Genomic DNA, 26,115 nt, shown 5'->3' with positions numbered 1-26,115 from the left:
TAATTAGCAGATAAAACACAATCAGTTAAATAGTTCCTTGATCATTTTGCCAGAACATAAATTAAATTTCTTCAATTCCTATACATAAAAGGTGTATATAGATTAGTTTCTAGATTTTCACTGATTTCAGCAAGATGTTTCAAGTTACGCAGGAAGATCTTGGTAAATGGAATCACATTAAGTTTAGACATTTAACCGATATCACAGCCAATCAGAAATTATTTTAATGGCTCGAGAATAAATGTTGTGGTGAACTTTTTTTTTTTTTAATAGCGTATGTAAAGACTATAACCTGTTGTAGTACATCAGATCACTATAGTCACTAAACAGCTACACACAACATCCTTCCAGTACCAGTTTACAGGCTAGTGAACTTCTAACAATGAGAACACGTAGTTAATAAATATCTTATCACCTTCTCATCCCAAGTGATGAACCAATTCCAAACAAGTGTTTTAATACCAAGATTTACTGGACTGGTGCTAATTCTTGAAGATTAGTATCTCTCTAGCCTGTCTCAACATACAAGAAAATACTCACCAGAGTTCACTTTGGAAGTTATGTGCGTCACATCTATTTTCTTGGATTTGACCAAAGGTGAAGACCGCATGGAAGAACTTCGTACGGAGCTTTTTTTGTGATCAGAAGCCTTGCTTATTTTAGAAAGAGGTGCAAAGATACCTGGAGAGAAAATTGTACGTGCCAAAAAAGAACCAGGGGTAATATTAATGTAACAAAACTTTCCGGCTACAATCTCTTACATCAATTAATTTAGGGTTTTTTTCAGCCATGATCACAGCTTACTATGCTGTCAAAGCACTTTTAAGGTAGGAAGGACTAGCTCAAATGAACAGTGAAACCAAAAGGCTTATCAAGCAACTTGAACAGAGTAATTCAGGAAGTCAGTAAAACTATCGATTAGAATCTCCTTTTTGTCCTAACGGTAACATTCAGTCTCCACTGTTACAAAACACAAGACTTTGTATATCATGAGTGTCCATGAAATATCAATTAAAATACCTCAAGCTGAAAGCTAGAAAACAACTACAAGCGTGAATCTTTTAAAAAGGAAGACAGAGCAGGTAAAGAAACATGGCCATTATTGTTACAACACAAATAGTTTCAACAATATAGATGGAAAAATGGGAAAGATTATTATCTCCCAGTTTCAAGGAAATAACCAGGAATAGCCAGAAATTTTGACTGGTTGGTTGTTTCAGTGGTTTTGCAAATAGCTGCAGCCAAAACACTAGGAACAGTTAAAAGAATCAATAAAACAAACAAAGCACTACAAAGAAAAGCAACAGACTTTATCTGTTTTTATTCTCCCAAAAGGTTCATATCTTCCAACACTTTTTTAAAATCCATGTTTTTAAAAAATTTAAGAAAAAATTAAAGGTTATACCGCGTTTTGATGCGCACTTGAAGTACTGGACTTTTCCAACACTTCCGTTGTTCTTTCCTTCTGGTTCATCCAGCTCTATGCCAGCCCACTGTCCACTGGCAAATTCCGTTGTGCCACAAAATCTTAACGTACCAACCTAACACAAAAAGCATCAACACAGAATGACTTTGTTAAACAAGTATTGTTCATGAGAATATAGTATAGATTATGAAGGAGACAGCAAATCATCTCCAAGCTTTTGATCAGAACAAATGTAAACATAACAATCTCCCTCGATTATTGACATTCCTATCTTTCACTGCCAGCCAATGCATTTTCCAAAACATCTTAGTCCTTCTGTGTATATTTTGTATTAAACAAAAGCAGTGGTTATTGACAGATCTCGTAACAGACAAGAATTAGACAGTAAGCACCACTGTACCATGCAACTCCAAGTCAGCGAGGAATACATGCCTAACGAGAAGTTTTACTTTCAGTGTCTTCCACAACAATAGTTCCAGAATCATGGCTAGATATCTTGCTGAACTGGAGATTACATGGAAATACTAGACAAAAAATTCTATAAATATATCTCTGTGTGTATCAATATATACATATAAATATATATATATTCCAAAGGTTAAAGGGTAAACTTCAGAGCATACTTAATTTTTTCTTTGGAAAAGATTCATAAGTGTTTTATTCCCTCCTTATGATTAAACAAAATTTTAAAAGCCAGCAAATGTTTTAAACATTTTGTTGTTATTTCAATATATATACACTATATACTCTGAACAGATAGGTTTATCAAGAATATCAAGACAGACCAGTCTTGCTAGTGGACCTCAGTCTCCACAAATATACATAAGCTCACACACTTCAACGAAAAGGGGGAGGAATAACTAACAGAGATGCATTTAACATTGATTTAAATTCATTTTTATATTTGATTTTTAAATTAGTTTTAGTAATAAAAACCTTTGATCTTTCAGTTGCTCAGTTTTCATTACATCATGTGACCTTAATACTATTAGTTCATTTTTTACTATGACTTTACTGTCCAATCCAGCCCTCAGAGAGTAAACAGACAGAAATTTTTTTTTTTTCTTTACTATAAAACCTTCCAGCTACTCCTTCTTAATGTTCTGTAAAGAAATAAACGTGACCCAGAGCCAGTTCTTTTACTCTGAAGATCTCCTTTAAACCCAATTGTTATAGGCAGGTACATCACACTAATGTAGACTCAGACTTTTTAGCTACCGACCCAGAGATCAAATTCAGGCAGAGGAAGCTTAGCCAAGCAGCTTAACAGATTCCTCCACTCTCCAGGCACCAGCCAAAGGGCACTTACTGAGCAGAGAGAAGAGACGAGCAGGCATCTTAAACTGGAGGTAGAGATGGCAAAACTGAGGTTCCAGTTTTGCGCAAGCCCTAGGACTTGTGCAAGCAAGGAGCAGAGGACATCTTGCACATGAGAAACACGGCAGGAACAGGAGAAAAGTTTTCTCCCAGCTACCAGTTTACCTGCACTCACATTTCATTGAGTGTCTGTTCAGATAACATAAATCTAGCACAGCAGGAGCCGGTGAAGCTGGGGGACACCAAATCATGTACATATAAACACCTGCTTACACAGCTTCCTAACCTGTAAGACAACTAGAATGACAGGTGCAGTAGGAATCAAGAGAGGAATCCACTTTCCCTCTGGCATCTACTACGTTTGACTTTCAAGCTTCATTAAAGCTGATATATTAGGAGACTGCAGAAGCAGGAATGAGAACAGGAATCCATAAACATTGCTCGTAAAAATGCTGCCGTTCCAGTGCCCTCGTCCCAGCTTCCATATTCTGGAAGTGAGAACTGATCCAAGAGAAGGTTAAGAATTGGGCACCATTTTCATCATTCTGTTCTCTCTTTTGCTCCACCCTGCACACATTTATGAGTATCAAGGGGGAGGGGAAGACAGGGCTGAGATCAACTTCTCCGTTCAGACAAATGCAGAAAGTGGGTAGGAAACGATGTGGGAGTAATGCAGAACAGCTCCTTGCACACAAAGAAAGGAAGGGAGGAAAGCAGACATGGAAAAGGAAGACGAAAAAGCACAATCACTTTCCTCCTTCCCACCTGCCATATGACTGCTTTGGCTCCCTTAAAAAAAGCTAGCTGGAAAGCCCTGCTGGCCTTTGGCAGCAGAAAACCAGCTTCCAACAACTTCTTAAAAAACACTGTAATAGCATATTCAATTTAAAAAAAAAAAAAAAAAACCAAACAAACCCAGGAAGCTTTATCCATACACGGTAAGCACATTACAGTACAAACAGTTCTATGGGCCTTACTTGGAGGAAAGATACACAGGAGGACTACTTTCTTCCCTTTCTTGCTACAAAGCCTCCATTAACTTGCAGTTACATTACTTCCCCTTGCTTTCACTGTGCAATGGCTTTCTGTAAAAGAAACTTTATGAATTTCTTACTGTCTTTGAAGAATAAGCGGCTTCCTGTACATACTTCAGTTAAAATGCCTTCTGCATAGCTAGTGATTCCTTCACTTCTCCTGACCCAATTTCAAGAATACACCAAATGAAAACACAGAATGGAAGCTGCTTTGCACTCTCGGTAGAGTTCACTTTAGAACACTTCAGTTGTGATAATTACAAATCTGAAGTTATACTAGAAAGATTATTAAAGGTAAAGCTACTCAAACATAAAATTTTGGTCACAAATGCCTTCAATATTTACCAGAAAAACATTTGAAATCTTTAAAAGAGTTCTGGCACTCTTAAATCATTTCAGAGCCCTTGCTATCAGAGCAAATAAAAGGTATGAATGCTAACTGCAATATCAATGTTACATTTTTCAAATACATTTTTTAAAATGCGTCTAGCAAAGTAGCTGCTTAAAAGCTATTCACATTTGAGCTGGGCCAGTATTAGCTATATTCTTATACTTGCACAGACCCATGTAACAACCCCATTGGCACAGCACTGCTTCAAAGATTTTAGCTGCATTGCACCAGTGAAATTGGGTTACTATAGGCTAAGCAGAATTAAAGTTTTCTTTTACCGCCTTCTGGAAACTCTCAGGAGTAATTCACAAATGCATACTCGTAACTGAAAGCTGGGCAACTCACAAAGTAATCTGTAAATTTTACCATCATTTTGATGTGACACCAAAAATGTTAATAAAAGCTGAGCCATGCTGATGTACTATGGGAGACTGTTAAAAAATTGTTTACAGACACAAAATGCAGACTGTGCCTGTCAAAACAGCTTTTCATAGTAGTGACTTTCTTTAACGCATAACTGTTCAGCTTATTACTTTCTGTAACCAGATCCTTACTGCCATCCAGAGTTCATATCTTCCAGAAAGTGTTTTAGACCCTCAGATTTGAGGTATGTCTCCAAAGGGGTAAATAAATTGACTGTCCAGAAATTATGAGGGTAGTATCAGGTTGCTCATCATACCTTCTGTCCTGCAATAACAACACGATCTCCCAGTTTCAGGCCAAGTGATAAAAGCATGGCCTTGCCTGTGACATGATCGTAGTTTGGAATCATGGCTTTTGAGATGTCACATGAGAGAGGCACTGCATCCAGCAATATCTGCTTGATTTCTTTTGCACTGGCCGCTGCATCTGCCATTTCCAGTGGCATATCTACTGGATCAGGAACCACATCTGCTGGAATCTGCCCTTTGTCATTCTGTAGAAACATAACATAGCACAGGATTTAATGTTGTGACAAGATAAACCCGATCAGGCAAAACCATAGCAGTTTATGAAGTTTTTAATCCTCTTCATGAGATATTTTTCCTAGAATATAAACAACTATAAGAACATCCAAATTTTCAAATAAGGATGCCAAAACATCCTTAGATATATAAACCAGCATTTACAGTGTCTGATTTTCAAAAGTGCTAAGTTACCAAAATTTTTAATCTTAAGAACATTATTAGTACTCAGAACACATGAAAAAAACACCTGTATATATCTGCGTACCTGACCACAGATGTAGGAAAGTAAGCAAGAATTCTGGTCTGTAATGCCGATACTGTAAAGCTAACACCTCCCAAAGAATTTACCTTTACCCAGTGTATAGTTTACTCCTTGGTGAGGCTTATCCCAAATGTAAAATAGAATTTAATTAACATATGTTGCATGTATAGAATACACAAAGTTGATGTCTCACATAAATACTTGAGTAAATTTGTTCAGGTTTATTCAGATACAGACTATTCCATGAGAGATGAATTAAGGACAGAGTCCTTTCCAAACACTCCCCATTTCCAGAGAGCAGTGACTGTCTTTCCCTGTATGTCCCATGTGACACTTGCCCTAGGCCAGAGTTGTTGGAGTACCAGCTCACCTGGAGTTAACCTTAACTCAAGGCCAGTTGGCCAGACAGCAAGTACGCTGTTGGGCTATCAGGCTGCTTCAATGGCAAGTTCTACCTACGCTTTCTTCAGCAAAGGCATTAGTATGGATCTTCACCTATCTGCCAATTTTCACGAAGTTTGTGGAAACATAATTATCTCAGTCTTCCAGATTTGTCTCAACTGAGCCCCTGGACTCAGAAATTACTGGAAGCTCAAAGAGGGAATGATGCAGAGCAAGACTGTATTTGCTTTGTTTCCTTAAAAAACAGACTAAAAGCTCAACCTTTCCTGAGCCCCCTGTAAATCTCCCTGTCTCAACCCTAGAAAACTATAATCCTTACTCAGCATTTACACTCTGCTGTCCTCATATAAGCAAACTCTACACACTGTCTCTGGTCAGAAGTTTATTGCAGGATTGAAGAATTAAACGCCTACCATTCCTTAAAAATCTACAGTCATTCTGTAAGTAAAAGGTCAGCCCCATTCAAGTCACAGTACCTTAAAAACAGGATATAGCTGGGTTAAAGTTGAGCGGGGAGTTTGCTTTGAGTTTTTAGTCACCACATTACCAATTGTTTTGGTCACATCAGTCCCACAATTCAGCCCACCAGGTGCCCTGCAAATCTTTGTGTCAACACAAGGTAGGGGGCAGAGCAGAGGCAAGGCAGCAAAAGTGGGCACAGTGGCACAGGATTGCTTTTCGCAAGGGCAGAGCCACCTTTTGCCAGCTCAGAATGCTTGTGCAACTACAAAGCAGTATCCCTTGTCACAACAGACTCAAACATACAGCTGCCATAGAATTTGAAACATGTACATGCACGCTAAATAATGAGACAAAGAAGAAAAACAGCTTTCTTAAAGCAATCTAGACTGAATATCTTGAAGAACTGTATGAACAATGACGTTCCAAGATTATTTCACACCATCAGTGATACATAAAATACTTGAGTACCTTTAAAACAATTATAATTTCTCATTAAAAAAACCCTGAATTTGAAAATGAAGAACTGATACTGCCTATGCTAAAAAAAAACTCCACCCCCACCCCAAGAAAACAAACAAAAAAACAACCAACCCCCCCCCCCAAACCCCCAAAAAACCACAAAAAACAATCAAAATCCAAGATTTGTGGCTAGACACATATAGCAGCACTTTACACTATAACTCAGGCCTATTATTTGGTTAGTAAGCAGAGCAGTTAATGTTTCTTCATTATCAGTTACTTATGCTAAGACTAAGTTTACTGCTAAGCAATACGCTGCATTTCTGGAGGTCACAGATTGCACTCCTGTATTTCTGAAAAGATCCACCACTGCCACGACAACTGTGGCAAGAAACAAAGGAGTATTAACAAATGAAAGTTCAAGCAACAAATAGAAGAACATCTTGAAAGCTATTTGAACTAATGAACTAGACTGTGACACAAAAACACAAACTTCAACACACAAGTATGACAAAGCATACAAAATCATCCGAGCTATAAATAATTTTTCTGAGGCACTATCACTCCATGTAACACATTTTTAGCTAACCAAAATCCTGGACAGACTATTCAATTTTTCCAGATACTTTTTTCACCTTTTGGTGAATCTACAACCTAACTCCTTACCCTAAAGGCAGGATTTGCTCCGTGTTCCAGTAAACACTTGACAGCTCCTGTACATAGGTTAAATGCAGCAATATGCAAAGCTGTTCCAAAATCAAAATCACTACAGGTGGCATCCACATCTGCAATTAAACATCACATGTGAGGTATGTAAGTCTGTTACGTGAACATTTCACCCTACAGATTCCTTGAGAGGACATTCATTTTTACAGTTTATGTTAACATTTATACACAGACACCATTATTTATCTACTAAATACATACGAGAATTAATTCTACATAGACTATCAACCTTTTCTACATCTGTTTATTCATACCATGAACCAATCTGGAAGATGAGCATTTACTTTCATTCATTTGATAATACTGATGACTTAACTGCAAAATTGTTGCTATTCAGGATGCCCAATCTACTGTGCTAAGATTAACAAGTTAGTAACTTCAGGTTTGCATGTAAATTAGTTTCAGAAATATTTATATTTTATTGCTTCTAGGTGTCAAATGTTAAAATGAGATGCATCTTCAACCAGTTGTTTTCCTTTGCGAGCAGGTAGTGGGGCAAGGGAAAGCTAATTATACCTCTGCTTTACATTGATTTAATTACTAATGGCCAAGAACGAAGTAAGAGCTAGTGATTTTTATAATTTCTTTGTTTTCAAAGAATTGCACTCTGAAGGGTCTTGCACTGCTAGTTTGGAAAATGGAGCACTGCTTTTGACTAGAAGAGATTTAGCATAATATATATTTCCATCAGTTGTTCCCAATATATCTTTCAATCTGCTATGAAGTTATTACTGTTCTAGAAGATTGGAGTTTTAATGTCTATTTAGTCTTTGGCTCCTCTCCTAAACTATACAAGAGAGATGTCAGTTTAAGTCAATTATGTATATGACTGTTAATTAAAAATGCCAGCTGATTTAATACACAAACCAAAAGCCAACAAGTATTAGCAATAATGTTCCAATTTGAAATACTGGTGAGGAACATAAAACTTTCCACCTCAGGGCTGTACAGTCTCCTAGTATTTTCCAGTATCAGTCTCTGTCCCAAAAACCACTAGCCCTTCTCACAATGTGATAAACAAAGTATATCCCAACTGTATCAACATCCTTATATAGTTCTACCAAATTAATATTTTGGGGGCAAATAAAACATCAACACATATAGAAGATATATAAATATTTATGTCTCTGCACAGATATGTCAACTTTATACATACTAATAAAAATTGACTCTGAGTTTTATAAATATCAAAGATAACAAATTTGGGATCAAATTTTAACAGTTTTACAATTGCACTAATATGAATACAAACTTAGCTATCTTAAATTTAATTGGCACATGCATGAAAAAAGACTGCATTCACATGACACAATTATAACAACAGCTACGTATGCAGATGTACCTTTTATATATCAAATGTCAAAAGACCACTACCAGTTTAAAACTGAGCAGAAGCTGTGTAGTTATATACAACCATTGAAACTTCCATGTTTAATAAGACTATCAAGTAAGTATTTTATGCACACATAGGAACCAATTTGCAGAAATACTGATCAGTAATGTCAGCTACTGAGTCAGCAACAGGTGCATGTACGCCTATTTTAAACAGTACCTGATGTAGAAATTTTTTTTTTTTTAATTAGACTAGTGTGACTTCCTCAGACTTGCAAGCTTCATGCTTGAAGTTTTTAAACACTTTTCTTACAGCTTTGTTCTAGGTCTAAGTTGGCATAGTACAGGTGACAAAAAGAAACATACATCAAATGTTACCCGGTAACCACCCCCAAACTATCTAGGGGAAATTAATATGCAGCAATGGTCTGTCATTAGCAACCCATGCAGGTTACAGTCATTGTTCAATGGCACCACACAACATTTCTAATTCTTAAGCGTCTAACAATTTTTATATTTAAAACCTCTAAAAATCTAAGATCAAACTAGCTCTCTGTTCTAACAATTGAGGAGTAAATCTGTATAAAGAATTTAACTGCAGAGCGTCATAAAGGAAATAGTTTTGCAGTAAATCAAAAGGAAACATCTGTGGTACTGGCTGTTTCACAATGGGTGCCTCAGAGTCAGTATACCACTGTCTTGAAAAGTTATTTATACACTAACAACCATTTTTTTCTCCAGTTCAGCATGGATCTATCCAAGGCATATTTGCCTTCTACATACGTCCTCCCTTCTCTGCAAACTGCCTGATGAAGTATGGAGCTAAGATTATTCCTTCTATTAATTCAGACCATCCACTCTTTTCATGTCACCGGGCAAATCATTTTATACGTTTTCTGAGATTAAAAAAATCATCTGCTTATCCAAGAGTTGCCAACTGCCAAGGCATTTAACCAGAGTGGTTTCCTTGGAAATCTGAGCAAATTCCCACCCCTTCTGTAGGCACTGCACAGGAGACGGAACACCAAATGCAAATGAGGTCTGAAAGACGACCTAATCTGCTAAATTATGGAGACCAGACTATTAAAACGTGATGTGGACTTAACTACTGTGCAGTCTTATTTTGTCTTTTGTTACCAACACACACTTGTTACCTCTTAAGCATGTCATACCAATAACAACACTGTTTAACAATTACCTCCATGACGATTCAAGATGTGGTAAGCAAGCCTTGTGTACTCCAAAAACCTATCAGCTTTTCAGAATTTTGAGACAGAGTCTTTAGCTACAACTAACTAAAAAAGGGTATTAATCTTTTTGCAAAATGGCACAATCAGAAGGATATTCAGTAGAACAAATTAACATTCATACAATTTCAGTATTAAAATTGCTTACTGGTTTTGATATCCTGACCAAATTAGGAACAAATGGTTCTGGTTCAGAACCATTTCTGTATTTCCATTTGCATCAGTATCAATAGGGCTCCAATTACCAATCCTTCATATTATCATTCCAAAAGGTATTATCTATTCATGCCAAACACTAAAGTCAAACTGTTCCTTACACATGACCTTCTAGATAGCCAGGAAGTGGGAAAAATGAGCATGTTGCTTCAGTCACTAGTTTGCCACATGCCATCGCCAAATCCCCACTTCTCCTTTACCCTTCTCCCAGCATTTCAAACATACTTCTCAATGTTTAAGGAATCTTAAAACCCTAAGAATTTACCAGAATAGCTACATCTTTCGTTTTCTGCATACATTCTCTTAGTCCTCAACAACTTAGAATTAACCTGTTTGCTTTCCGTTCTATTAGATACTTCTCTACCATCTTGTACAAAGCTCAAGTTTAACAAACAGCAATGGAATCAGTGCAGTAAACCACAAAAAGATAGGTTAAGAGAAAAATGAACCAATGAGACTGTCTAAAGGAATAAGAAATTAGAAATTATTTATGTATAAGGGATAAACAAACCCCACACTTAAAGACCACTACACACCAGCTAAGGGTCAACAGAGTAACAAAATACGGACAACTAGATGAAACAAAAGTAACAATGCCTACCTTTTGGCTTTGCATTTTTCAAAATAACACTAATAAGTTCTGGAACATCAAAGTAGGCAGCATAATGCAAGGCATTCATATTTGTCCAGCGGCTGCGTAAACTGCTATCAGCACCCAAATCAATGAGCTGCGTCGCAAATTTTACAGCAGTTTCAACATCACCTGCAAGGTACATTTTTTTAAATATGCATTAGAGATATATTTGACCTCAAAAGACATGCACGTGCTTATGTGTAACACAATGTATGTTAAACTCTTAAAACTCACATCAGAACAATTACTCTGCATTTCTTTTTAGCATTAGGATGCAGATATCTTTGCCTTTTATCATAAAGGGCTGAAATCTCTACTATAGTATATAATAACACCACCTGTTTATCTCTAATGTAAATAATGTGTCACCCATCAAAACCAGGGATTTTAGTATCTGATAGAAATAAAAAAAATTACACACCATAATGCTGAAGTTTATGTTAAAAGATCTGCCAGCACCAGAAAAGCTAACCTATACCAGACCTCACTCAGAAACTTAGTTCAAACACAGAGAACTGGGTTCGAGACAACAAAATAGTACAACATAGAAAAGTTAATAGGGGTGTTCAAACAGAGGTAAATATGCTCTTATTTCCAGTACTTATGATCATAATAATGCAAACAAAGATTATTGTTTTCTTCTGACGTGATCAGGGTGAAAGAACAAAAAAAAAAAAAAAACCAGCCAGTCACCTAAACAGTCTAGTTTCACTGATGCAAAAAAACCTGTCAATAGCTTATTTCACAGCTTTTACCTCAGTCTGGAACAGCCTTTGCTACATTAAATATATGTTTAAGCTGGTACTATTGTTTGCAATACCTGTATCACTAATTCAACTTACTCCCAACTGCCACAGCTGTAACTGCGCTACAGTTCTGTATCTTCCTTTCTGATGGCCACTAGAAGAGCCAAAACCAAGCACTAAAAAAAAAAATCTACTGCAAGGAAAAATTCTGTAATAGTCGGTGGGATTAGCCTTTGTGAATTAATTAGTTTTTTACATCTATAATGACGTTTCTTTACTCACCAATACCATGGGCCCCTGATTTGCAAGTGTAATGCAAGAGAGTCATATCAGTCAGTCCATCTCTGTCATTCACATTGCAACCCCTTTTAATGATCTGAGAGACAAGTGGAAAACAAGCACATTTTAGCCCTGGCATATCTCTGACATCAGTATTATTTAGTAACTTATTTCAGATATATTGACTCCTGGATTCATTTCAATGGCTAATAACAAAGAAGTCTGCCAGAATAGACTGTAACTGCAGAACTGAGCAACATGCACAGATGTAATATGAATAGTATTACATGAATATCATTAACCTTCATTGTTTACAGATTTTAAAGCTTCTTTACATTATTACTTCTAACATACATTTCACATGCTGAAAAGTTAACTGTTTAACTGCACAACAGGAAAATGACATCATTTATGAAGTTTCTCCCCTTGTTCTTTGATCTCTCAACAATCCCCCCCTCCCCCCCAAAAAAGCCCCCAGTTATATTACAGTAGGAAGAATCTTTACTATACTTCCTCACTCGTCTAGAAAAGCCTGTAATCCAAAAGAAGAAAAATAAGAAAGTAGGATGGAATCACTAGAAACAAGGTGTCTTCTGAAAGCAGCCTATTGCAGATTTGTCGTGGTTTAACCCCAGCCAGCAACTAAGTACCACGTAGCCGCTTGCTCACTCCTCCCCCCTCCCAGTAGGATGGGGAGGAGAATCGGAAAAAAAAGTAAAACTCATGGGTTAAGAACAGTTTAATAACTAAAGTAAAATCAAATATAATAGTAATAATAATAAATATAATAATTGTAATGAAAAGGAATATAACAAAGAGAAAGAAATAAAACCCAAGAAAAGACAAGTGATGCACAATGCAGTTGCTCACCACCCACTGACCGATGCCTGAGAAGCGATCCACCCCTCCCGGCCAACTCCCCCCAGTTTATATACTGAGCATGACATCCTATGGTATGGAACATCCCTTTGGCTAGTTTGGGTCAGCTGTCCTGGCTATGCTCCCTCCCAGCTTCTTGTACACCTCCTCACTGGCAGAACATGGGAAACTGAAAAATCCTTAACTTAGGATAAGTGCTACTTAGCAACAACTAAAACATCAGTGTGTTATCAACATTATTCTCACACTAAATCCAAAACACAGCACTGTACCAGCTACTAGGAAGAAAATTAACTCTATCCCAGCTGAAACCAGGACACCGTTGCAAAGAGATTTCAGTTCCTAACTCATTTTGTGCCTTGGAAACATTGACCTTAAGGTCAGGCTTCACTGTGACTTCATATACTGGAGTTTATGATTACTGCTAAGTAGGACACTGAAACACCAAGGTGAAGAGTCTCTAAACAACTGCTTTGAGAAGAAACATTGTTCCTACCACCTATCCAAATGCACTGAATTTTATCCATCATCTTTCTCTTTCCAAATGAAAGCTGACAACATGTGGAATACAAGGCACTGATCACTAACTACTTGTTAAAAGGCAGAAACTGTATCTGTGTTTATGATTAGTTCTGTTTCTGAATGAACTGTTTTTATTCGTTGTCAACACAGTATTTCTTTAACACTGAAAGCATTCAAGGATCTTCATTTATACCTCACCTCATTCCCAATAATATCAATATTCTGCTGGACCTGTGGAACCCACTGCCTTAAGATAGCAAACAATTCAGAAACTGATGTTTTGGGGTTGAAAAGTATTTCTTGGCATGCTGCATCATTGGGATCGAAGAAGGAAAACTCTGTTAAAAAAAGGAATCATTAGGTACAATTATAACTTTTAACATGCATCTAGTTTTTCAAACTCAGAGGCAAAAAATAGCAGAGGAGTCACTTCACTACTAATCACACTGGAAAATCAGAATGTTGAATTAATTTAGAAAATTTTCTTTAACATCTAGTCTATTTTTCCTTTAATACTAAGGTCTTGCTTATACTTCTGAAAAAGCTTTGAATCAGCAACCAATACAATGGTACTGCAAGACTGATTTTAACTTTAGGCAAGGATTAAGAGAGATGTGCAGTGATTATGCTAATAAGGGTTTACTCTTGCTTCAAGCTAGCCAAAGACTGCTGATTCTAAGCTGTTCCCAAGCACAGACAAGCCTCTTGAACTCTCAGTGATTAAATGTGTACATGATTTCTCCATATGCTACAAAACATGTCTTTTCCTTCTTCTTCCATCACAATTTACATAAAACATACCAAAATATAAACACATGCACAAATCAGGAAGGCATTCTATGGCCTCCATTATTTTCAGATATTTCATGAATGTATCAATCCCAGCTGGTGGCAGCTGCAGGTAACAGACATCTTTAAAAATTAAGCCACCAAACCAAGATCAGAAAAAATACATATTTTTAAGATTTTAAGCCTCATGTTGCTTCAGGCAGCCCAAAGTATAGGTGTAAAAACCATCTTATTATTAAAGTATGATATTTCGTGTTACTTACAGGTGTATGTGTGTGCATGTATATACACATACTGTATTTTACATTTATGGAATTTCTTCCAACTCTGGAAAATTATATGAAAGAATCTGGATAGCAATGGCTATTAGGAGGGAATGGAAGCAGAACCTACTGTCATCAGCAAATGACTGAACCATGGAAAACACTGAACTTTTACCCCCGCTGCAGCTACCAGGAGTTGCCTTTTAAAAAAGTTTCAAATAAATGTACAATGTGAGCTTGCATCCATCGCAGATACAAGGCTCTCAGAACGGACATACAGGTTAAGTAAAACAGAGCATCATCCATCTGAGTATATGACATGGTATAAACTACCTCTGGATGAATCATCATAACCTTTCCTCAAAAAGAGCATACCACACTTCTAGATTGGATTAACACATAAAAGCATATATGGAGCTCGCTTCCTGGCTATCTAGATTTCCTCTAACTGCATTGCCTTGATTCAACAAGAATGAAAAAGGAGGACAACTTCACTGATATTTAGCATGAATTTTTATTTGCACCTAGCATATAAAAAGAAGCAAACCCCTTATCTCCCAGCACTACACAAAGTGTGCTTCTTACCTATGTCCCATGCATTGACACAGATCTGATTTATCTACTAATATTTAACTTCCGCACAAACCACAGCTGATGTATTGCTGAAAGCTATGAAGTAAACAGACAACTAGCCAACAAGATTAATGATCTTACACAACATGCATGATTCTTACTCTACCAGGAAGATTTCTAGCTACGAACCTGAACCAAATTATGTATCAGAAATCAACTCGAATAGACTGTTACAATCAGCATACTAGGGTAAAAACCTGAGAATATATTACGTATTAATAACAACCATCATAAGTGCTTAACAGGTGATCAGCTGTAGAGTTTGCAAACCAAAGAAATGTTACAGAAAATCTGTTAAAACAAAAAGTTCCATGAAAGGATGACAATGGCATCTAGATACTTTAAAGCATTACTTTCTCCACCTCTATCCTTCCCATGCATTGATGACAGTGCTCAACTGCATTAAGGAAAAATAAATGCACTTAACGTAATGACCAAGAATCTTTGTCTGTTGTGGTTTAACCTTCTTTACCCAGACTCAGTAACATTACTGTTACACAGGTGACAGCGACCTCCTATAAAAGGAATATTTTTATTCAATGAGTAAGCATAGACTGAGTAGGACAGAGTAGTGATATTTTAGTGTTATTAGAAGATATCACAATACAACAATGTTTGAAGAAGGACAAAGGGAAAATTTTTCTAAGAGATAAGAAAGCAGAATAGAATAAATCATGGCAGTACTTAGAGTAGAATAGGACAGACAAGTTATGAGAACAGGGCCAAACCATGTGAAGACACATGTTCATGTACTAAAATATATCATATGGAACAGTTAACTTTCCAACCTGTGCTATCTCATCAAATGGGTCTCAAGAATGCTGAGTCTGTCAAAGACAGAACATTACATGTATTTATTTTTCCTGACTACAGTTGATTGCTGTAATCAATGCATGGGAAAAACACAGGTGGAAGCAGTAATTTTTAAGGTATATAGATGCTATTAACATCTTCTGCAATACTCAAAGGCATTATAATGGTAGCTATCTATGAAGATCCTTACCTACAGTGACATTTTAATATATTATATATCCTGTTTAAAATATTATTGTAATGTATACATGTGAAGACAATTCAACATTACTCAAAAGCTGATCACCGATACTTGCTGTAATTTTCTAACATTCATTTCACAGTCCTTACCACCACAAATATCTATACTTCCAACAGAAATATCCCCCTATAGTCTATTGTTTACATACTGAAAGCACAAGAAAAAGTGTAACTCTAGAGGTTTTAAATGTGATGTAGATGCTTAACTACATTTAATTACTGCAATTTTACATCTTAACACAATACCCAGTTCTACATTGAGATGTAAAAAACCTACAAACATCTGACCACACACACACAGAAGAAACAGTAAGAAGGAAAAGATATTATAGTTTAAAGTGTATGCAATCAGAAAAATAGAAAAAGCATGGGTCTTCATCTTTCATTTCCTTTAAAAAATAATAGAGAATTCATTTAACAAGCAGTAAACTTTTTCTCAAAAGAAGGAATAAATTAACAGTTGATAGCTTTTCTTAAAATTTATTATTCAAATTTATTCTCTGCTGATCATAAATTCATTTTCTGTTAAAAGTACATACCACAGTCTGAAGGCATTGGTGCTGCAGCAACAGAAAAAGTAACAGATGTTTCAGAGTTTGGAAATAAGAACCGTTCTCTTTCAATGAGGGAATCTCCTTCTAAGGAAGGTTCTGGAAGATCCTCTATGGTCATCTTCTAGAAAGCCACTTTAGGAGGAAAAAAATGAATAAATAACCTCATTAGAAATACTTTGGATTAGTTCTATCGTAGTAAGATATAATGCGCAATGAGACTAAAATCTTTCCTTTTTGCAAATATAAACTATTACCATTAGATTCTTACAAACTAATAAAGTTAATTAGCAAAAGCTAGTAGACTATGGTGTCAAGGATAGCCAACTTCTAGTTTTGACTTCATCACTAAACTTGCATGTTACTAATGGAAAACATATTTCTTCCCTGTTTTCCACTTGAGCAGTAATGAAAATAATAATGCTATAACTCGCAACCACACGGTGACGATGAATGGATTAGTGTGTTTTACAGCTTTATGAAAATGTGAAGCATCAAGTACCTGTTCTCATACTCTGCATGCAATATTCCTTTCCTTCATCATGAGCAAGAACGTGCTACCAGCTACCGCTTTCTCCTCTTTTAAAATTCTCAGCACTTTAATCTTCCCACACAAAGCTGCAGACAATTCATCACTGAGTGATTCACTCCTGGACTCATGATTCTGTATCAGCTCCTTTCCCAGCTTTTCCCCTCTATGTCTTAAAATAGCATACTTACCACAGTGTTGTAACCTCCACCCCGGTGTTGTTTCCAGGCAACTTTTCAGGCCTTAGAGCAACCTAGGAGAGAGAAGAAAGATTAAATGGCCATACAGAGTTATAGTGATATTTTCTAACAACCAGGCCAAGTTACATTCTAGTTATGGTTCACATGCTAAGATCAGAGGAGAGCTGGCTACCATTTGTAAGACATCTACTCAGGCAAATTCAGTGACAAATAACGAAAAACATTATCCCTAATAGAAACAGGCATTATTGCACTATTGGGGACTACATCTCACAGTTGAAAAACTGAAATTCTGCATCTTGAATTTTCATGGTTAAATACTCGGGTAAAAGCAGCGCTTCTACTAAAGAACCTGAATTTTTATTCTGGAGATTGCTATACAGTGCTCTTTACTCAGGAATTTGTTTAGCCAGTTTGCTTGACAGAAAGAATTCATGAAGCTTCAAGGCATGTTTGTTTTTATTACCTTTAATCTATACACATGAGTGAACAGGAAAAATAAAAAAGTAGTCTGTTTTTGAGACTTATTTTGGTTTTTGTATCTTACACATAACAAGCTATGTGAATAGATTTATTCTAATATTTCCCCATATAAATTTGTCACACTATTTGGGAACCTCACATAATCTACATTCTAATATAAAAGGCATTTTAGCAGTGGATTACAGATGCTAATCTTGAAGTAAATAAATGAAAACCTCCTCTTCTTGCACACCATGCACAGTTCCATCTGTCCTCAACTTAGAAGAGAGGTCCACATGAAAAATGCTCTCTTTTCTCCAACTAGTTTATTTCCTCAGTTTTATGCAGCTGTAACAAATGCATGTGCTGGCACAAAGGGAAGATCAAGAAGGAGGCCACTGGGAAAGGCAGGACTATTTCTTCCCACAGCATTATCAAATTCCATTGGTTTAAGCATTCTTAGATCCAACAAGGCCAAAAATATCACTAATTATTTCAATTACTATTTTCATCCAGTAAGGAAGAGTTTACATTTTGAATGGCTTTATAGTCATCATAAGCATGACAGCAACAGCTTTCTTGTATGAGGGACTAGAAAGTCTCTAAAGCTGCAAGTCACTAATTAAATCTCTTTTGTAGGGCAACAGTGAAATAAATTTGCTACCACCTGATACTTGTTCAGAGGCTATGGCAAAACAAAACAAAACAAAGCTTTGTAAAAACACATGAATCCACAACAGTTTTTTAAAGGTAGGACATCAGACACTCTCAAGAAATGCACAAAGGAACAAGTAATGTGCATGAATATAGAAGAGATCATAGCTGAACCTGTTAAGTTAGAAAAAGACAGGAAAGGAATTATAAGCTTTTTGCACAGCGCTGCCAGTACAACACTGAGAAAACAAACACAATGAAAAGTAGCCAGACCAGATTGAGCAGATGGTAACAGGAAGAGGTGAGATTTGTAAAGTACGATGACAAAAGTTGCTAGAACTAGAAATCAACAGAGACATTTGAAAATTAATACAAAAAAGACTGTTTACTGCACACAGAAAAGCAGACCGAACAGAACAGAATCTGTGCATTTGCAAGTATCCAGGGCATCTTTTACTCTGAGGGGCCAGAGGAGAAAATACAATCTGTCACGCAAGTGAAAAGAATTCAGCACATGAACTACCAAAGCAAAGCAGGCAGGGAAACAACCTGTGTTGTTGGGCAGGTGACATGAAGACCCAAGTGCTACAACGCACGTGCCGAGCCAACCCCATAAAGAATGGCTTCACATGTTTACACTAGTGCCAACACCCCTTGACCTAAGTGTGCACATCCTTACACCGTGGGATTTTAATTTGGATCTAGAAATATATTACCATGTCATGACACAGTACTGAACCATTCAATGTCAAGGCAACAACATGTTCTGCACCCATGACTACCTCCAGACACTGCTAGCTCAGGTATAAGAACATCACAACCAGTTAACGTCACACAAGCATACCTGGAAAGGCAAAAGGAAAGCAAAAGGTTGAAAACTATTTCAAAAAAAGAGAAAAGACAAACAGACGTTGTCCTCATAATGACTTCTCTTCTGAGCAAAAACACAACTGCCTGAGGGATTAATAATATCCAAGACATACAGACTCAGGTGGGAAGTCCTGGTGAAATGGAATGGAAGGTCTTCCAAAAAAGCAGTGATTTCCCTACATTAGTAAGATGAGTTTAGACAGACAGAAAGAAACAGTTAGAGAAATTAAATGAAAAAAAGGACAGAATTTTCCTGTTCACAGCATTGCCAAACTACCACCAAGCGTAGTTTAGCACAGCAGAGTATCATACTTACTATTTGCCAGCCATATGTTCTTCTAACTGAATTAAATCTGAAAATGAAAAATAGAAATGTCATTGGGAAAAAAAATAAGAAAACTTGAAGGAGTCATCAGATGCACACACACTTATGTTGACAAGATTGAAGAGCAACTCCAGGTTTCCTGATATCCACACGTTACAGCGAAGTGCATGGCACCTCTGCCTTAAAAAAAAAAAAAAAAAAGTTGTATAGTACAGGATCCAACTTTTTCATGTACTCAAGATTTTGTAATTTTCAATCTGTGTTAAAGCACAAATACAAATTTTCCTGCAAGTACTATAAAAAACTTGCAAATGCTAAAGCACTTCAAATGATGAAATACAATTGTGCTAGGGCTTTGATAGCAGAACTTGTCACAAATGCGATGCTATTTTTCACAATAACCATGTATAGTGGACTACTGATCGTGTACTTATATGTGCTCAAGAAGAAAAATCAACTTCAGAGAACAAGCCTCTTGCACGTACACTATCTGCTTGTTCCATAAAATTTACAGCACGAGTAGCGGACATGTTACATGGATATAGGTACACTCAAGTCCGGTTTTTCAACTGGTGTGCAACACAGCACTTCCTTTTGAGAAGCTGGAAGTTTAAGAGAGTTCAGGTTTCAGAGCCGCCCAGGTTGGCTCTGCTCGTTCAAAGCTTCCCGCGTCACCTCCCCCAGCAGAAAGCCAGGTACGGCTCAGACGCGAGCACGGGGCGATTATCAGTGAACACCCCGGGAGCCGGGGGCGTTCCCAGCCGCGGCAGCCGCCGCCGCCGCCGCCTCAGCGGGTCGGGGCACGCGCTAACACCTCACCGAGCCGCGGCCGCCCCGCGAGGCCACCGCACCTCCCCGCCCCCCCCGTTCCCCACACGGTGCTCCACCCGCCTTGCCGCCCTGCCCCACGCAACCCCGGCCCGTCGGGCGGACCCACGGCCCCGTCAGGGGCGCGTGCGCCCGCAGCTCGGGGGGATCGCCCCGCCGCGCGGCGGGGGCCAGAACCGGCCGCGGCCCGCCCGCTGCGGCGGACCCCGCGCCGCCACCCCGCCCCCACCCCGCGCGGAAGGAGGGCGGGAGAGCACTGGGAGGCCGCCGGTCCCCGTCCCGCTCCCCTACGGGAGGTGCGGGGACGCGGCTGCCCCCCCCCCAAGCCCTACCTGCTCTCCGCGGGAAGGGGCGCGGCGGGGCGCGGCCGAACGCTCCCGGGGCCTCCCGCGCCCGCCCGGAGCTGAGGGAGCCGAGCGAGGCCCCGGCCCCGCACCGGCCCCGCCCCCGCGTGGCCACCGCCCCCCCCTCCCCACCCACCGGCCTATCGGCGGCCAGCACCGCCCTCCTCGCCCCGCCCCACTCCCCTGCCGGGCCCTGGCGGGCTCGGGCCTGTCCCAGCCCCGTCAGCGGGCAGCACGGCTGGGGTTTAGGCGGAGCTTGGGCGGCTGCTCTGCCCGAAGCGCTGGGCGCGATGATTCAGGTAATTCCGGAGCAGTTATAAAACAGGCAGCGCTGAGGTAAAAAGGAGGTGCGAGACAGGCGTTACTGCTGGGGGCGCGGCCTCCAGGTGCTGCTGTTCAGGCTGTGCGTTTCCTAAAAGAAAATACGCAGGCAGCTCGCCACAGCCCCCTGTGAGGACAGGAGACATTTCTAAGCATACCCCCCTTAAACACAGGCTGCAGGTGCTGTTTCGCCCAAGGTGACTGCAAGCCTGCGTTCGTCCTGGGTGGGGACAGGCCTGGAAACCGGCCAGGGCGACGCAGGGGACGGATCTGTCAGCTCAATCCACCGCACCTTGCCCGTGGTCACACAACACCAGTACCGCAGCAGTGACGGCCCTGACCAGCGCTCAGAAATAAAGTCAAGCGAAAATTAAAGGCCAGCGAACTGCAGATCGGGCAGCTTTTTCCCTGTGGACGAGCAGGGAAATAATCCCGATGCTCCACACTGCTCGCACACCCGAAGAAAAATAGGGACAGGAGGTATGGCCGGGAGGAGAAGATGGGGAGCAAAGAGAGCCGGCGGCACGGTGCTTCTTAACTGAGGATTTCAGGTGCCAAGTATTCATGAATGCTTAACGCCATAAAATGTTTATGCACCAACGGCTGCGTAAAGGGACTTGCTTAAGGTCACACATAATCACTGGTAGATTTAAGCACAGAACTCAGAAATCTGGACTTCCCAGTTATTTTAGTAACCAGTTGGAGGAACGAAAGTAGCAGCTTCTGAGAAGGCTTTTCAGGGGGTGCTTATCCAGTGCTGTAAACCTAATAAGGGTCTAAATCCAAAGACTGGTAATCTCTAAGAAACCCATGCAGTGGTAAACCCATTTTCATATGGCTTGAGCCCAGGCTACTTGAGGGGAATTTGACCTGGATAAAAACACAGACAAGTCCTGCTATATTTTCATGCTCAATGTGGGTCACTATTAAGTAAATATAACTGATGTTTATAATCAGGTTTTTGTTGTTGTTTTTCCAGTGATAATATTAATTGTCAGGTGGAGGCAGGACAAATAATGGGAATGACAAGTGGAAATTACCTCAAGTGAAGTACTGGAAAAATCAAAAGCTGCAAGTGCTCTCAGATCCCAGACACTTGAAAACTGAAAGAGGTGGAACATGGAGTTGCAGTTGTGATGGTAAACGTGATACCAGATGGCTAGAGAAAAGCTAAGATAGTTCTTCCATTTCTTAGGAATGTTCTGTACTTTGGAAAAGGCAAAGAAAAATTGTAATCCAGGAAAATGCAGGCCTGCTATTTTCACCTCAAGGGTACTTTAGAAAAAGAGTTTGAAGTATAAGCAAAGACACGGATGTAAGCGAGATCAAATGTGAGCTTAATATTGGCAGTTGATGTCTGCCCTTTTTTGAGATGCTTGATGTTCTGGGCAAAGGAAATGTTTTATGGCTGATACTGAATAATGGACTTTATTGAAGTGCCTGAAATGGAAATTATTAGCAATTCTGGAGAAGACTAGAATTTAGGAGAACTTCAGTGGAGGTAAAGCACAAGCACAGGGGGAAACAGTGTTGAGTAGAGTTGAATGGAAAGTACCGGGCTGAGGGAGGTTACCGATGACATCCAGGGGTATTATTCTTGGAACTAATCTTTGTTTCATATTTTCCTTAATGATTTTGTCAGAAAAAACAGCAAACTGATGAGACAAAAAAAAAGGGGGGGAAAGGATTGCTGTTAAAAAGGAATGAACTAATAAGATTGAGGTATGGGATAATCATGTGGAAGTGACTGGGGAAGAGAAAGATGCGATTGTAGTCGACAGCTACACAATGAGCATCATTACCAATACCATGCAGTGGCATAAAAAGCAAACACTTATCTTAGGATGTGTAACTGGAGAGTTGTGGCAGGAAAGTGTTCGTGCCAGCAGGTTCTGCCATCTCCTTGGGAAATTGCATGCGGTTCTGACCACCCTTCTTCAGTGAGAGGCAGCTAATCTAGCATGTCCAGAGATGATTTGCTAGCACAGTCAAAGAAAAGAACAGTCTATTTTAGGAGGTTACCAGAGCATGGCTTGTTTAATGCAGCGGAATGAAAGCTGAGACAGAGAGTATGGTTGCCATCTGCCATTAACCATGGAAAATGGTGTGTGAATTCAGAGGTGATGTTGAATATGAGGATAAAACTGTGTGTGAATACTTTTATGCTAGAAAATGAAAGCAAGCACCTAACAAAGCATCTCAGGTTCTAGAACATCCTTCTGGTTGAAGCAGTAAAGGCAAAAACCCAAACATTTTAGCTCAGAGTGAATCCTGTGACTTAGTGCTGCAACCGCGAAGGAGACTGGACACCATTGCCTGACAAAATCCCTGCCTGTCCTGACTTCCACCCCTGGGCCCTGCAATGGAAATTTTTAAAAAAATCTTTAAACCTCATTCTGTGCCTTTTCACAATATCTTTTTCAGCCACTCCTACGTGCCAGGATATGAGTCTAAATAAAAGTCTGTTCAGCCTATCCTGTCTGACTCATTCGGTGCTGCCATGGGCAGCAAAGTTGCTGAGCACCTGGAGAACTCAAAACAATGGGCTGCAGCAGCTCTGACTACCTCAGGAGGAGGATGGGGAAACAATGCTTGTGAGCAGTAAGCCTGTTTTAACTAAAATATTATTTCACTTCTTGTTTTTCCTTTGGGCAGAAATAGGGCTTTACTAACCAGTTCCTTCATCTTCACAAGTTTACGTGTCAGAGGAAAGGGATCATTTAAATGGCTTTGGAAGACATTGCAGCTACAAGTAGAGCCACTCTAGAGAGAGGATTAGGGCCGCAGAGAGGTTCTGAAAGTGAGTGCGCTTATGGACCACTTTCAGTGCGGCTTCAGGACAGCAAGCATGTTCAAAAGACGATGGATACTCCAGGAGCTACCCTCAGAGCTGGGTGTGAAACAAGGAAGCTGTGTATCCACCTGCAGTCAGGACATTCCTCTCCTACAAAAAAAGGCACCTGGTCATTGTCAGTCTTTCCAGCCCTGCCCATTATTTCCCGAGGAACACACCACCCTTCCTCGCTCCAAGCATCAGCCAGCGCCCCGCCATGTAAATTGCCTTTTCCAGTTTCTGCTAGGTGTGCCAACTCCCGGCTCCTCAGATCACATCCACCGCTTCTGGATCCACAGCCTCGAGCCTAGCACTTCATCAAGAGCCACTCGGCTCCTCTCTCATTAGCGCCCAGACAGTGAAAGGCATCTTCTCTCCAGAGTAAATGCCTGCTCCACACACACACGCGTCAGGACTTGCACCAGGACGGCTGCCCCGGCACACCATACTGCCGGGCAGCAGCTGCCACGCTCCAGGCTACCTGCGGGTTTGACGTGGTTTCACACAGATATCAGTGCACACGTGGTTTGAGACACTCTGCGAGAGAAAGCCAGGAGGAATGCTGTAATCTCACTTTTCAGGGAAACCCTGAGAGGCTTTAGGTGAGGGAACCCACTGGGAACTGGAAGAGGCATGAGGCTAAATAGCTGCACTCTTTTCTGTAGCGTCTTGGGATATTTTTCAGGAATACAAATCACCTGGACCTCACTTCTAGATCCCAAATCAACACTACCACCTTCCACTAGAAATGACAGAAGCCACTGCGTGTCTGTTAAATTGCCAGTCCCTCACCTGATGTGAACTTGCTTCCCTTGAAATTGCTCCACAACCACAAACCTACTTCCACTTGTGAGAACTGATGTAACCACTGCCCAGGCTAATGGGACTGTCCCCTTTTAATTTTCTAGATTTGCATAACTCTGGAAATCTATACTTAAAGCTTTATGCTGTTTCACACAATTCTTGGTCCTAACTTTAACCTTTTGGCAGGCACTGTCTTAACCATTGAAACCAGCAGTGAATGTATTAGTTACGACAGATAGCAAGCTTTTAAATACCCATGGATTTCTTAGCAAAGAGAAACTATGACCAAGTGACCAGAATACACATTCCAAAAATAACAGACAAATGTAAATATATCTCACAAAACTACTGCTGACCTCAAATAGTCATACAATTTTTCTGAACTCCTTTGGTTCATCTGAGTGTACCGACAGCCCTTTGCAGGCAAGCCCCCTAAACTGACTCTCTTTAATTTTCTACTTATATTTCTTCCTCTGTTAATTCCTGTATAAAGTATTTTTGCTGCAGAAGGAAACTGGTTTCCTACCTGTTTTCAACAACTGTTTTTTCTTGTCCTGCTGCTGTTTAAAAAAAAAAAAAAGGCTTTGTTTTTGCAAAACAGGTTTTTGACAGCTTTGAGTTCATATTTATTGTCTCATGCAATCAGTCTGAAGCGATTTACTTAGAAGTTAGAAATAAAAAAAAAGAGAAGGCATGAGTTGAGCTTCAGACAGCCAGTTCTGAAAAGTTTATCCTTGACCCAGAATCAAGATGAATTTTGCCTTTCACTTGCACCATCACCACTAATAAAGGCTCTGTATAGACTCACTGGTTTCATTTAATGCTTTGCAACTAGATTTCCTTCAAACCATGATATTCCTATTCCTTAACGTTGTCAACAGATTTCCACAGGGGAAACAGGATGAAGCTTTGTAAGTATTTCTGTTAGTGATTACAGAAAGGAGCGAATCTACTCCATCTCCCAGAACAGTGTCAGCCTTGCAGGAGAAGCTGAAATAAAAATCAGCAATTTCTTATTTATTTAGTGATATCTAGGCCAACAATATGAACAGCTCCCTGGTTATATTCAATTTGCTGATACAAAAGAAGAAAAAACAGGTTTCTTGCAGAGTAAAATAGCTCTTTAAAGTTGTTGTTATCACTCAAGCTCTCCATAATTCCTCAGTGAGCAGAAATTCAGTTTCCCCAGAAGTCATCCACAAATACAAACCTTAAATTTTTAAGACCCACTATAAGCATTTATGCGCATTCCCCTTTTAAGGCCTGCAACCTCTCAAAAGCAGTCCCTCATTATCATTTTTCCTTGTTTCCATAATTTTTAAGCTTATGTTACTAGTTTCACACTGAAATTTTATACAGTTTTTAATCAACTGAC

The 26,115-nt window shown here is 39.4% G+C and overlaps 1 protein-coding gene across 2 annotated transcripts in view; it reads right to left on the bottom strand.

The window, feature by feature from the left end:
* The window catches only part of CLIP4 (CAP-Gly domain containing linker protein family member 4), a 31,179-nt gene extending 11,538 nt beyond the window's left edge, over positions 1-19,641 (bottom strand). For both annotated transcript variants that reach the window (XM_050893576.1, XM_050893577.1), the window contains exons 1-10: positions 19,602-19,641; positions 17,291-17,352; positions 16,559-16,705; positions 13,480-13,619; positions 11,884-11,977; positions 10,823-10,984; positions 7,367-7,485; positions 4,848-5,084; positions 1,406-1,541; positions 541-681 (exon numbers count right to left, since the gene is read on the bottom strand). In XM_050893576.1, coding sequence (XP_050749533.1) covers positions 541-681; positions 1,406-1,541; positions 4,848-5,084; positions 7,367-7,485; positions 10,823-10,984; positions 11,884-11,977; positions 13,480-13,619; positions 16,559-16,691 — 1,162 coding nt within the window. In that variant the 5' untranslated portion in view covers positions 16,692-16,705; positions 17,291-17,352; positions 19,602-19,641. The remainder of the gene's footprint in view (positions 1-540; positions 682-1,405; positions 1,542-4,847; positions 5,085-7,366; positions 7,486-10,822; positions 10,985-11,883; positions 11,978-13,479; positions 13,620-16,558; positions 16,706-17,290; positions 17,353-19,601) is intronic.
* Between the last annotated feature and the right edge of the window lie 6,474 nt (positions 19,642-26,115).

This window comes from Gymnogyps californianus, chromosome 3 (genome assembly GCF_018139145.2).
Source record: "Gymnogyps californianus isolate 813 chromosome 3, ASM1813914v2, whole genome shotgun sequence".
NCBI lineage: Eukaryota > Metazoa > Chordata > Aves > Accipitriformes > Cathartidae > Gymnogyps > Gymnogyps californianus.
This window is presented reverse-complemented; position numbering and strand designations above follow the sequence as displayed.